Source organism: Geotrypetes seraphini, chromosome 1, assembly GCF_902459505.1.
Source record: "Geotrypetes seraphini chromosome 1, aGeoSer1.1, whole genome shotgun sequence".
Lineage (NCBI taxonomy): Eukaryota > Metazoa > Chordata > Amphibia > Gymnophiona > Dermophiidae > Geotrypetes > Geotrypetes seraphini.
In genome coordinates, this window is record NC_047084.1 from 34,276,253 (window position 1) to 34,290,104 (window position 13,852).

Genomic DNA, 13,852 nt, shown 5'->3' on the forward strand with positions numbered 1-13,852 from the left:
ATCCCAAAAAACATATTCGATGTCTTGTAACTTGACAAGACATTTACATGGAAATTTTAAGTAAAAAGATGCCTCTAGAGCTAAAACTCTAACTTTTAATTTCAGAAATTCTTTCCTCCTTAATCGAGTAGCTCTAGAGACATCTGGAAAAATTATAACCAAATCTCCACAAAATTTTGTTAACCTATTTTTAAAATAAAGTTTCATTATTAACATCTTGTCTATCTCACTCATGCATGTTATCACCAGAGTGGACCAACTCTGGATCACATCTTGACTATCTTCAAGAAACTCTGTCAAATTAATTTCAGTTGTGACCAAATGGTCCACCTCCTGGGCGGATTCTTTTTTCTTTTGAGGAACATAATAGTAATTATTAATTGGAAAATTCTCCGCATTGGGAAACACCAGTATTTCTTTGAAAAATTTCCTTAATAAGATTTCATAAGATAGTAAGTGAGTTACTGGGAAATTGACCAAGCAGAGATTTCTCGCTCTATACATATTTTCCATTAATTCCATTTTAGAATCCTTAACAGCAGATACTGAGACAGCTTGAAGTGTATTACATTGAGCTTCCACCACATTTAATCGTTTATCCAAACAACTCAAATTGGAATCCACATTTTCAAGCTTATGAGAAACAGACTGTGAAAAATCCACTGTTTGTTTCACAGTTGACCTGAGAAACCCTTCTACTCTAGAAATACCTAACCACAAATCTTTGAGGGTAATATCTTGTGTTTCCTCCGTTAGTGGTTGATCCTCCACTTCACCTAAAAAATCAAGTGATTTAGCTATTTCAGTAAAAACTAACTTATTAATCTGAGTGGAGGATACCACATATTCGGTGGATATTGTGGCGGGGCCGGGGGTAAGCCTAGCGCTGGCAACCCGGCTCCCGCCCCAGGCGTAAGGACGGAGCGCTCCCAGGAGGACTCCCACTGGATAAGCAGTAGAATAATTAGTGGAGACTGCGTTCTTGGTAAAGTACAGCTTTTATCTTTATTACCCCTAGTTCACCGCACTAGGGTTCCAGTAGTCCCTCTGGTCTGAGGAGACTTAAAACAAATCATATATTCACAAGGTTTCTTCCTTACAACACAGTCCAGCCTGCTACCCAGGCAGAAAAGCCAAAAAATAAACCAAAACGTTTTCTCCTTAATTTTGCTCCTTTTGTTTGGAAATACTTCAGGAAGCTCTGTGACCTAACCCACCCGAAGTCCAATGCCCCCCACTACCCTATGCTCCTGGGTAGGGCTAGGGAACTTTATATAACCCAACCTTTTATGACTGGTGTAAGTCCCCTCCCGAAAGTTCCCTGCTTCAGGGTTACACAATGTCAGGTCTCTGAGTTCCGTTACACTTCTCGGGGAAGTTAATTAAAGGTTCTCACCTCCTTCCCTTTAGCTACATGGCCTCCCTCTCAGGCTCTAAGTGATTCATTCACACATGCTCACAGTTCTGCTAGGGAGAAAGAACGCTATACAAAGATACATTCACTTTCATTCCCCTCCCTCATTCATACCTTGTTAACTGTGATTCTCCAGGAGATCCCATACTGCGAGACTGCACTCCATCTCACTGCTTTCAGATAGCTCTCCCTCTAATTCCATTAGGGAATCTCCGCTTTCTGAGGCAGGGTAAGAACTCCCTTCAGGGACAGCTAACGGCCAGCCCTGCCCTGGAGGTCTTTCTACTCCCCTGCACTTCTGCTTAGGAGTCAGAAGTCTGTTAGCTCTGGAGGGTTGTAAGACCAGCTGTGCTTTAGCTAGGGTCTGGGACAGAGAACTCTTAACAGGCTCTTTCCTGCTTAGTACGGCATGTCTCTCCCCTGCATTCCTCCCTCCAGTTTTCTCCCGAGTGTTCTCTCCAATCTTCTCCCTAGTGTTTCCACCTGTGCTCATTTTATGCTGTAAGCCTAATCCCACTCTCCCTCTGGGTTCGTCCTGCTTGCCCGCCACACCCTTCTCATTAACCATGCCTGTGCTGGTTTTCTTTACTAGAGGTTTTGTTGGAGATTTGCCCAAGGTATTATAAAAGGGATTATAGTGCCCTAAACCAGATGTTATGGTTTCTGCCCTTCTCTCTCTGCCTTGCCCTGCCTGTTGGCTCTTGGTGATAGGTACAGGATTATTAGGCAGCTTCCTGGGCTTAGGAATAGGGGCCAGCCTTTGCAAGGCAGGGTTTAAAGCTGGGTTTAAACTGCTGACAGGCTCTTCCCTGTCACAATATAGTAGGATTTATATTCCTACTATCACTTGATACTGGATGAAGGGGAGGAGTCCATTCGAGGGGACTCATTGAAGTACCCGAAATGGAAGAGTTCATGCTAAGTGATACTGCTGAAGGACTATTAGTTAATAATGTCAAATGCCTGTCCATAGGGCCAGATACAGCCGGTATTGAACTCTTAGGTTTAATTTTTCTTTTCCCCATGTTCAAGCTATCAAAAATTATTATGAAAAGAATAATACAACCTTAGATTCCGGTTCCTCGGCTCCTCGTGGCTCCAAGGGGCTCCCAAGGGGCAGAACATGCCCCTTTGGGACGCCCCTTGGAACCATGTCCTGTGGCCGCAGCGTCAATTTAAGGTGTTGGAGACGGACCCAGTGATATCAAGGGTCCATCTCTTGCTGTGCCTGCCCGATGAGCAGCAGCAGAAAACGCCAGCCGCTGCTGCAGGAAGCACGGGGGCAGCAAGAAAGTCACCTCCGGTATCCCTCACAGGTATCAGGCTCTCCACAATGTTTTTAACTGAATTTCAAGGCACCTAAAAAAATTGACGCTGGAATTGCAACTCTGTTGGCCAGAGGCATGATTCTGTACCTGGTGCTGTCGTGTGATGGACATGCGATCAGTGGACATTTTTAAGACAGCCACCAACAACAGTGCCAGTTACAGAAGCCAGGCCAATGTGACTTGTGCACTCACCTTATAGGATACCACTGAGGGTACACCTAGCACTTATACGTGTGAATGTTACATTCACACACACACACACACACACATACACACACGTGCTAGCATTCTACAAGAGTTAAACAAAAAGGAATGCCTCTGCTTCCATAATTCATCAACAGATGGCAGCACTTACATGTTACAAATGTTCACTTGTTTTTTTAAAATCTTTTCCTTCACCTCTCCCACCTCTTCCTATCTCTCCCATCATACTTTCTTTTTTTTTTTTTTTTTAATTTTTTATTCATTTTCAAAATTACATTAAGTGTTAAATATATTCATTCAGATTAACATTAACTACATCACTTACAAACAATCATTGATATATTACATAAAAACATATCCCTTCCCTTTTCCCACCCCACCCACCCTTATATTCCATTATCATATAAAACATGTATAATAAAATTCCCCCCTCCCTACCCCTTAAATCGATAAGTATAAGGGAAACAATTTCAAATTAATCTTTACAATACTTTGTTAATGATTTCCACACATCCTGAAACTTCTTAAAGTATCCCCTTTGCAATGCATCATACTTTCAATATATTTCACTGTCTGTCGGTGTACCTCAAGACTCTGTCTTGGGTCCTCTCCTCTTCTCCATATATACCCGCTCCTTCTAATCCTCCCATGGTTTTCAATATAATCTCTATGCTGATGACTCCCAGATCTACCTCTCCACACCAGATATCTCTACAGGAATTCAGGACCGAATCTCAACCTGCCTGTCTGACTTCGTCACTTGGATGCCTCAGCACCATCTAAAACTGACTATGGCTAAAATTGAACTCCTTATCTTTCTGCCTAAACCCACCTTTCCCCTCCCACCGTTCTCTATTTCTGTGGATAACACTCTCCTCCTCCCAGTCTTGTCAGCTCACAGCCTCAGCTCAGGGTAAACTTTGACTCCTCTCTTTCCTGCTCTGCTCCAACAAACTGATAAAACCTGTCACTTCCTCCTTTATAATATTTCCAAACTCCAACTTCTCCTCTCCGATCACACTACCAAAACCCTTATCCATGCTTTCATCACCTCTTGCTTAGACTACTGCAACATACTTCTCTCAGGTCTTCCGCTCAACCATCTCTCTCCCCCTTCAATGTGTTCAAAATGCTGCTGCACAATTCATATTCCACTAGAGCCACTACACTCACATTACCCTTCTCAAGTCACTTAATTGGTTCCCCATCTATTTCCGAATACAGTTCAAACTCCTCTTACTGACTTACAAGTGCATTCACTCTATAGCCCCTTCAATGTCTCTCCTTACTTATCTCCCCTTATGCTCCCCCACCCCTGTGAACTCAATTCATTGGGTAAGTCCCTCTTATCTGTACCCTTCTGTTTCACCGCCAACTCCAGACTCTGTCCCTTCTTTCTTGCTGCGCCGTATGCCTGGAACAGGCTGCCAGAGTCAGTACATTATGCGCTGTCTCTAGAAGCATTCAAATCCAAGCCAAAACCCTACTTTTTGGAAGCTGCTTTCAACTCTTAACTCCCACTCACCATCAGATACCTTTACCCATCGTATCATTCCTTCTGCTAGAAACTCCCCATCCCTGAGATGTCCTGTCTGTTTGTCCAAATTAGATTGTAAGCTTTTATGAGCAGGGACTGTTTATTGAATGTTAAATGTACAACGTTGCATACGCCTTTCAGCGCTATAGAAATGATAAATATTAGTAATAGTAGTACCTCAGTTGGTGAGGTGCATGTGTAAGAGGCTATTATGCTGTTGCTTGTGAAATGGAAGAATGCAGTGAGCATGCAATGGACTAATTCAAGTAAATATGCCGTGACAGAATTTCTGACTGTTGAAGGAGTCCCTCCAACTGAAATTAACCACTACATGAAGGTTTGTTTATAGTGATGATTGTGTATCACTGGGCCAAAATATGTAAAGATTGTGGACTGGGAAAGGTTGATTTGTGGATGACCTGTGACAGAAACAGATGAGTCTCGCGTGAGAGAGGGAGGGGAAGACAACTTGACCGATATATGGTGGACTGCCGACAGTTTTCAACTTATCATCCCCATGATGTTTGGCTGCCTATGTGGTTAACATGGTGGTAACTTCACAACCAGCATTTAAAAATGGGTGACATGGGCTTATACGGAGCTATAGTTGCCTTGTTGGGCAGATTGAATGGACCATGAGGGTCTCTTTCTGCTATCATCTACTGCAATAATATGAATTCATAAAGGACAATCAGATTCTATTTATAAAGCACTGTTTTTAGATTAAAAATCAATAAAGATTTTTTTTTAAAAAAGGACAATCAGATTGCTTAAAGTGTTACATTGCAGCCCTGGCAATTTTGAACTATGCTCAGTCCGTCCCGCCGACAGGCCTTGCTCTTCATAATGGTAGGCCTTCCCCTTCCCAGTTTATTCTGGGATGCATTGAGAGGGGCCTAAGTCTCTGACTGGCCCAGGTGCCTAAGGCCTCTCCCACCTGGCCAAATCAGAGCCTTAGGCTCCTCCCTTACCTGACCAATCAGAGCCTTAGGCTCCTCCCAGTGCATACCAGGATGCACCATGAAGGGGAAAGCCTGCCATAATGGCAGTGGGAATCCCTCCTGCTGGATTGTCTTTGAAGATATGGGGTTATAGGGGGAGTGTCGGAGTGAGGTGCAGTGGGTTCAGGGAATGTTGAGGTGGCATATCAAGGGTTCGGGGGTGTCAGAGTGGCATGCAATGGGTTCGGGGATGTTGAAGTGGCATGCCATGGATTCGGAGGTGTTGGAGTGTTGTACAATGGAGTGTTGTACAATGGGTTCAAGGGGTACTGCGGTGGGGTGCTATGGATTTGGGGTGCCACAGTATGGGGTGGAGTGTCAGGGTTCGATGGGGCTCAGCGGTAGGAGGGAGTGGGCATCCTTCCTGCTGATTTTTATACTGATAGCTCAGTGGTGTGTGGGGGAATGTCAGGAGTGTGTGGGGATATTGGGGGAGGGGTGTAGTACGGGTACTCTCTGTGAAGGGGGCTGGGAGATTGGTGCCTGTGAGAGGGAGGGAGAGAAGAATCTCCCTGTAAGTTCAGCTGATCCTGGCAGGGGGAATCCCCATCAGCTGAGCCAGAAGGAATCCCTGAAACTGTCTCAGCTGATTGGGATTCCTCTGCCACAGTCAACTGATGGGAAGCCTACTTTTTTTTTCACCCTCCACGGGTGGTGGGAGAGATTCATAACCACTGGCGGAGTAAGGGGGGGGTCATGCCTTGAATCCTCCATTGGTCATCTTGTCAGTTTGATCACCTTTGGAACACTTAGATGCATGTAAAACAGGTCTAAGTAAGTTCCTCTTGGACATCCTGGGAAAGCTTCAATTATTGCTGTAAAACGTCCAGATTTAAGCCCACCCATAACACCCTCCCAACACTCCCCTTTAGGCTCTGGACTTTCAGCGGCTTGGAAGTCCTGCTGGACGTCCAGAAAGTTGGTTTCGATTATCAGCACTTAGGCATCCAGGCTATTAGGACTTCCAAGTGCTGACTTAGGCTGGTTTTTGAATGTTTAAATGTTTTGATTATGAGTAGAGAATGACACGGTAGTTGTTAGCTGCGGGTAACCCGCTGAAACAGTGAGAGGAAAAAGTGGTCGCCGCAGGTACGGGGACAAGGCCATTCACCGCCCTGTGGAGCAGTGAATGGCCTTGTGTCCGCAGTTAATTGAGGGAATGTACGCAGTCACCAATGCGCAGTCCAGTAGCCCCCTCCCTCCTTCCTTCTGATCGCCACTGTCCAGGCATCTCCCTCCCTCCCTTCCCCTCACCTTCTTGGCGATTTTCATTTATTTTGTCTCTCAGCTGCCTGAGCCGGCTTTCAACAAGTCACGTGTGGCTGCTTGAAACTTCTCCTCTGACGCAACCGGAAACAGGAAGTTGCATCAGAGGAGAAGTTTTGGGCATCCACACGCGACTTGATGAAAGCTGGCTTGGGCATCTGGGAGACAAAAAGAAAATCGCCACGAAGGTGAGGGGAAGGGAGGAGGGAGATGCCCAGACTGTGGCAATTGGGAGGGGGGCTGCTGGACCGTGCAAAGGGTGCTGAAGGGAAGTGGAGAGAGGGGGAGTGAAGAGATGAACAGACGCTGCATAGAAATGGGTAGGGGAGAGAGAGGAACATGTATGGAAATGGGTAGGAGAGAGAGAGGGGAACACGCTGGAAGGAAGTGGAAAGAGAGTGGGAGGGAGGAGCCGATGCTGCATGTTAGTGGGTAGGAGAGAGGGGAGAAGACCCTGAAGGAAAGAGACAAAAGGTAGAAAACAAATTGTGAAGAAAGAGTAGAAAAGAAAAGGAAAGGAAGGGAAGGGGAGAGAAGGAAAAGATATTAGAGCACTGGGGGTGGGGGAAGAGACAGTTACCAGATCTGAAGAGAGGAAAGGAGGAGGAGAGTTCTGCTAAAAACCACCTGAGGGAGGGAGAGATGGAAGGGAAGAAGACAGAGATGCCAGACCATGGGGGGGGGGGAAGAAGATGGATGCCAGACCAATAGTGGGGGTGGAGGGGAGAAGGTAGACAGTGGATGGAAGGAAGAGAATGATGAGAAGATGAGGAAAGCAGAAATTGTATTGTAGTATTGTAGCTGTGTTCAGTATAACACTATTCGAGGCTTGTGTGGATGGGATCAGATGGCTTGTGGGGACGGGGCAGAGACGGGGACCAAGCTCATGGGGATGGAGCAGGGATGGGGACCGAGTTTGCGGGGACGGGGCAGATATGGGGACAAATGTTTTCCCCGTGTCATTCTCCAATTATTAGCCTGCTAGTATCTAAGCCAAAACTGGTCCGGGGGTGGAGTTGGCACTTATGCAGTTAAGTGCCAATATTCAGTACTTAACCACATAAGGTAACTACATAAAACACTATCCTATCTTTATGCGATTTAGCTTAGAACATAAGAATAGCCATACTGATTCAGACCAATGGTCCATTTAGCCCAGTATCCTGTTTCTACAATAGCCAATCCACGTCAACAAGTACCTGGCAAAACCCCAAATAGTAGCAACATTCCATGCTACCAATCCCAAGGCAAGCAGTAGCTTTTCCTATGTCTTTCTCAATAGCAAACTATGGACTTTTCCTCCAGGAATTTGTCCAAACCATTTTTAAAACCAACTATGTTAACCACTGTTACCCCATCATCTGGCATCGTGGTCCAGAGCTTAACTATTATCTGAGTGAAAAAATATTTCCTCCTATTGGTTTTAAAAGTATTTCCATGTAACTTTGTAATTTTTAATGAAGCAAAAAAATTGATCCACTTGTCCCCATTCTGCACCACTCAGGATTTTGTAGACTTCGATCATATTCCCCTTCAGCCTTCTCTTTTCCAAGATGAAGAACCCTAATCTTTTTAGTCTTTCTTCATATGAGAGGAGTTCCATACCCTTTATAATCTTGGTTGCTCTTCTTTGAACCTTTTCTAGTTCCGCTATTTTTTTTAGATACAGCGACCAGAATTGAACTCAACTTAAGGTGAGGTTGCACCATGGAGTGATACAGAAGCATTATAACATTCTTAGTCTTATTTATTTGGCTGCGGCTCCACATTGGGTGTTGTCTACAATGACACCTAGATCTTTTTCTTGGGCGCTGATCTCTAAGGTGGAGCCTAATATCCAGTAACTATGATTTGGGTTATTCTTCCCAACGTGCATCACTTTGCATTTGTCCACATTAAATTTAATCTGCCATTTGGATGCCCAGTCTTCAAATTTTCTAAAGTTTGCTTATAATTTTTCACAATCCACATGCATTTTAACATCTTTGAACAGTTTAGTGTCATCTGCAAATGTAATCGTCTTATTCATCATTCCAGTTTCTGGTTCATTTATAATTATATTCAATAGCACCAGTACATGCCTGATTTAAAGTCCTAACCTTAGCTTCTGATCATTTTAACTTCTTTTTAACTATTTTCCTCATTTTATCATAGTCACCCTTTTGAAAATGAAATGCTGCTACAGTAGTTTTCTTTCATTCCAGATGTTTGCTCAAATTCGATCACGTTATGATCACTGTTTCCCAGTGGACCCAACACAGTTACTTCCTGTACTATGACTTGCATTTCACTAGAGACCAAATCTAAAATAGCTCCCCCTCTTATCGGTTCCTAGACTAGTTGCGCCAAGAAGCAGTCATTTACCTAATCAAATATTTGCTTATTCAATTATTGACCTACACTTTAGGAATATGATTGTATCACAGAAAGAGATATTCATGGCTGTAATTTTTGAAACAATATGTGCAATTTATAGGAGCCTGATTTTGCTGAATCCCACCAGCATTCTCCCTGGAAATTCAATACTGGGCCATGTCTGGGCTTTGGCATTGAATTTCCAGGTTTACAGAGCTAGCAAATAAATAAATAACCATTAAGTGCAATATTCAGCACTTAGCTGGCTATGAAAAACCACATAGAGACTTTTATGCAGTTACCATGGCTGGTTAAGTGTTGAATATCCACACTTAATCAGCCAAGTGCTGACTCTGCCCCCAGAATAGCCAGGTTTCAAGTTGGGCACCAATCACTTTCAGTGGCCTTATCCAGTAAAATGCTGCTGAATATGCTAATTTAACCAGATAGGAGCCATTTCTCACTGATTAAATCGCTTGAATATTGACCCCTATATTTTTTTCTGTTTTTAGTTAATAGTTTTCATTGTTACCTATATTGAACCCAAGCTGGAAGGCAGATTAAGGGCTCCTTTTACGAAGGCGCGTTAGGGCTTTAACGCGTGGAATAGCGCGCGCTAGCCACTACCGCCTCCTCTTGAGCAGGCAGTAGTTTTTTGGCTAGCGCGTGCTCATCCAGTGCATGCGCTAAAAACGCTAGTGCACCTTCGTAAAAGGAGCCCAAAATTTCTACCAGCTACTTGTGACCTGGATTGGCCACTGTGTACTGGGCTAGATGGACCTCCTGTATGACCCAGTATGGCTATTCTTATGTTCTTAATTTCAGGATGAGCTAGAAATCTCAATAAATAAATACCAGTTGTTTGGAGCAGTGAGAATCTGAGATGAAAATCAATGCTCTATTGCTGCATGTATGGGTTGCTGCCTGGGGAAATTATTTTATATCTAAATAGAGTTCTGAGATTTATAGCCCATCCTTTAGCTACTTTCTAAAGTAATGTAATCTGACCATTCTCATAGCAAGTGTTTTAAGAATGTCTGCACTAATTAATTGGAGTAATTATGTTGCTGTAATTATTATTTTAATTTCCAGGAAAACTGCTCACAAATTGAGAAACTTCTAGAAGAGCAGAATGAGGAAATGATTAAGAAAGTGATAGCACAGCACACAGAGAAGTCACAAAATTTTGAGGAAGTAAAGAAGATGAAAATGGAATACTTGTACGAACAGATGGTCAGTTTCCAGCAGAGTATTGAAACTGCAAAAGAAATATTGGAAAAAAGTGATAAAGAGGTAGAAGAATCGAATGCTGTTACTTTGCTGAGTGTAAGTACAAATTAAATTTAATGCTTAAAAAAACTTTTTGGTATTAATATCAAACCATTCTATTCTCAGATATGATCAGATGTTCAGATAACTCGAGTAAGGGCCAGACTAGCCATTAGCTTTCCTTTTTATATTCCTTTTATAAATTCATTCAGAAATGAAGACTGGTTGACATAAACATTCCCTGAGCGCATTCATGTGATAAGGTATTTTTTAGCTGTGGTAAGCATGCATTAGTGCTTATTGCAGCTTAGTAAAAAGGCCTCTTGACTAGGTAATATAGCGGAATATCAGCATTGACCAACCATATTATCTGTGTAGTGTTGGTGCTGTTTAGGGGTAGAGTCTGGTCGGAGCCTATATCTATTTGGGAACTTCCAACACCATTGTCTCTTGCACCAAGCTCTGCATTCCAATAAAAACTGGATATAAAACAACTTCCTCTACCTGAACCAGCTTTCCAAGAAGTGGTCATTTATTTCATCTAGGAGCTTTACCTCCCTAGAAAATTTATATGTATCTTGTCAGCATTGGGGTAATGGAAATAAAAAAAAATAAAGAACAGCTGAATATTAGTCTAGAAAACCAAAAACAAATTAAACAAAAAACAAACAAAACACCCTTATGGCTTATCTCCACTATCTGACTGTAAAAATTGTGGAGAAAAAAAAAAAAGACTTTAGAATCTACAGCTTAGAACCATCACTATGCTAACAGAGTGCTACAGGTAAAAACCAGTATACTCATAGGACAGAAGAAATGCCATCATATCAAAAAATCAGTCAAATGCTCTTGATAGAACATAAGAACATAAGAATTGCCGCTGCCGGGTCAGACCAGTGGTTCTTCGTGCCCAGCAGTCCGCTCCCGCCGCGGCCCTTAGATCAAAGACCAGTGCCCTATCTGAGTCTAGCCTTACCTGCATACATTCTGGTTTAGGAGGAACTTCTCTAACTTTGTCTTGAATCCCTGAGGGTGTTTTCCCCTATAACAGCCTCCGGAAGAGCGTTCCAGTGTTCCACCACTCTCTGGGTGAAGAAGAACTTCCTTACGTTTGTATGGAATCTATCCCCTTTTAACTTTAGAGAGTGCCCTCTCGTTCTCTCTACCTTGGAGAAGGTGAACAACCTGTCTTTATCTACTAAGTCTATTCCCTTCATTATCTTGAATGTTTCGATCATGTCCCCTCTCAGTCTTCTCTTTTCAAGGGAGAAGAGGCCCAGTTTCTCTAATCTCTCACTGTACAGCAACTCCTCCTCATGTGATAATATTAAGCCATCAAAAGAGTCTTTAACTTATGTTGAACCCCTTACATATTATGAAATGTTGCCTCCAAATATAGCAAACAATTCATAACACTGCAATCAGGCTTATTTTTCATTTAAGTTAATATGATAGAGAACTTCCTTTATATATGCAACTACATTGGTTGCCAATTGAAGTGAGGGTTTTACATAAATTATATGAATTGTCTGATCTTTTTAGTGGTGGAGCATCTAATTATATGTATGATTTGATATTTTTGGGGGATCTAATAGATGGTCAAGAAGAAACTTCTTTGCATTACAATTTCCAAGCCCTAAAATAAAATCCTAAAGGGATTAAATATAAGAGATACATAACTTCATTTTTCTCTTGGAATGCAATACCAGCTGACATAGCAAGACAATTTAACTGAGAAATCTGTAAAAACAATTTATTTCAGAAATTTGTTGTAGATAAGATGATTTTCTAGTTGAGAGTTAGATATTGGACAACTTTTCTGCTGTACTTTATTGAAAGGAAAAAATAATCATTATCTTAAGTGCTTACCTACAGTAAGGGCTCCTTTTATCAAGGTGCGGTAGGCAGATGACGCACGGAATACCGCGCGTTCAACCGCCTGCCACACTAGTCGCTAACGCCTCCATTGACGAGGTGTTAGTTTTTTGGCTTGCCATAGGGGTTAGCGCGTGATGAAATGTCCGACGCGCTAACCCCCATAGCGCATCTTGATCAAAGGAGCCCTAAGTGTTCACTTTCCCCCTCTTATACTAAGGTGCGCTAGCCAATATAATGGGCGCATTAGCATTTAGTGCAGTGTCTCTCAAACTTTCTCGAGCCGGGGCACACTAAAGGCCACGGCTTGAGGCACTCAGAAGTGGGCGGACGTCGTCGTGATGACATCATGCGTATGCGTGATATCACCACGTCGATGTCCGCACATGTGCAGATGCCTCCAGATGGGCCCTGAGACGCCAGTAGGGGGTGCCATCAGGGAAGCGGGCCAGAGAGAAGGAGAGGCACCTGCGCCAACTGATTGCCTACAGCAGTGTTTCTCAACTACTTCAAGCTAAGAACCCCCTAAGTCTAACAAATATCAACTGAGTACCCCAACCACAGACCTCCCTAGGCCCACTCAAGCTATGCCCCATATCCCATCCCCTTTGCTAATTGTAATGCAATTTTTTCCATTCATGTTTCATATACACACAATATACACAGCAGATATAAATTCTCAAAACTGACACATTTCAATCACTATATTGAAAATAAAATCATTTTACCTACTGGCGATCCTCTGCAGGCTGCTGTAATTAGTTGTAAAGGTGAGACCGGGGGAGGCCAGGGGGAAAGCCGGAGGACGCTAGAGAGAAGGCCTTTGGTGAATCGGACAGCGCTGGCGCTTTACCGCATAGGGAAGTCAGTTGGCAGGCGCCTCTCTTCCTCCTCAGTGTGCGACGGCACACTTGGAATCTCAGGAGGCACACTAGTGTGCCTCGGCACACAGTTTGAGATACATGGTATAGGCCCTCAAAGTTGGTCCACGTATCAACTAATGAGCGAATTAGGTAATAATCAATTATTGGCATTAACTGGCAGTCATTAGGAGTTAAATGTGGATCTGCCCTGTGCCTTATTGTGCCATTGCTTCTCCTTCTCTCTGGCCCTCTTCCCTGCTAGCACCCCCTACTGGCATCTCAGGGCCCATCTGGAGGGCCTCTGCACATGCGTGGACGTCGACGTGATGACATCACACATTCACGGTGACGTCCGCACACTTCTGGGTGCCTCAAGCCGTGGCCACGGCCTTTAGTGTGCCCCGGCCCAAGAAAGTTTGAGAGACACTAGCCTATACAGAATCCAGTGGACTGTGTGCTATAGTTCTTAGATTACATAGGGAAGGAAAACAGGCTATGTAGACAGGAAGATTTTTTTTCAAGAGCCACATGCAGACACTACTACTCTGCGGTTCTTCACCTTGACATTTTCATTGGGATTCTTTTTCACATTGTTTATCTTTCTATATAATTAATTTTGAGAGAGGGAACATTTGATTTATGGTTTACTGATACACTTCCCCCTCCCCATTCGCGGTTTCGGTAATCGCGATTTCACATATTCGCGATTTTTTGGGGAGGGGAAAAAAGAAAAAAAAGCC

At 43.3% G+C, this 13,852-nt stretch overlaps 1 protein-coding gene across 3 annotated transcripts in view; it reads left to right on the plus strand.

The window, feature by feature from the left end:
* CMYA5 (cardiomyopathy associated 5) overlaps window positions 1-13,852 on the plus strand; it is a 119,819-nt gene that overhangs the window by 38,080 nt on the left and 67,887 nt on the right. For all 3 annotated transcript variants that reach the window (XR_004537982.1, XM_033929703.1, XM_033929689.1), the window contains exon 4: window positions 10,198-10,431. Coding sequence is in view for 2 of the 3 variants with exons in the window: in XM_033929703.1 (XP_033785594.1) it covers window positions 10,198-10,431 (234 nt within the window). In the remaining variant the exon portion in view is untranslated. The remainder of the gene's footprint in view (window positions 1-10,197; window positions 10,432-13,852) is intronic.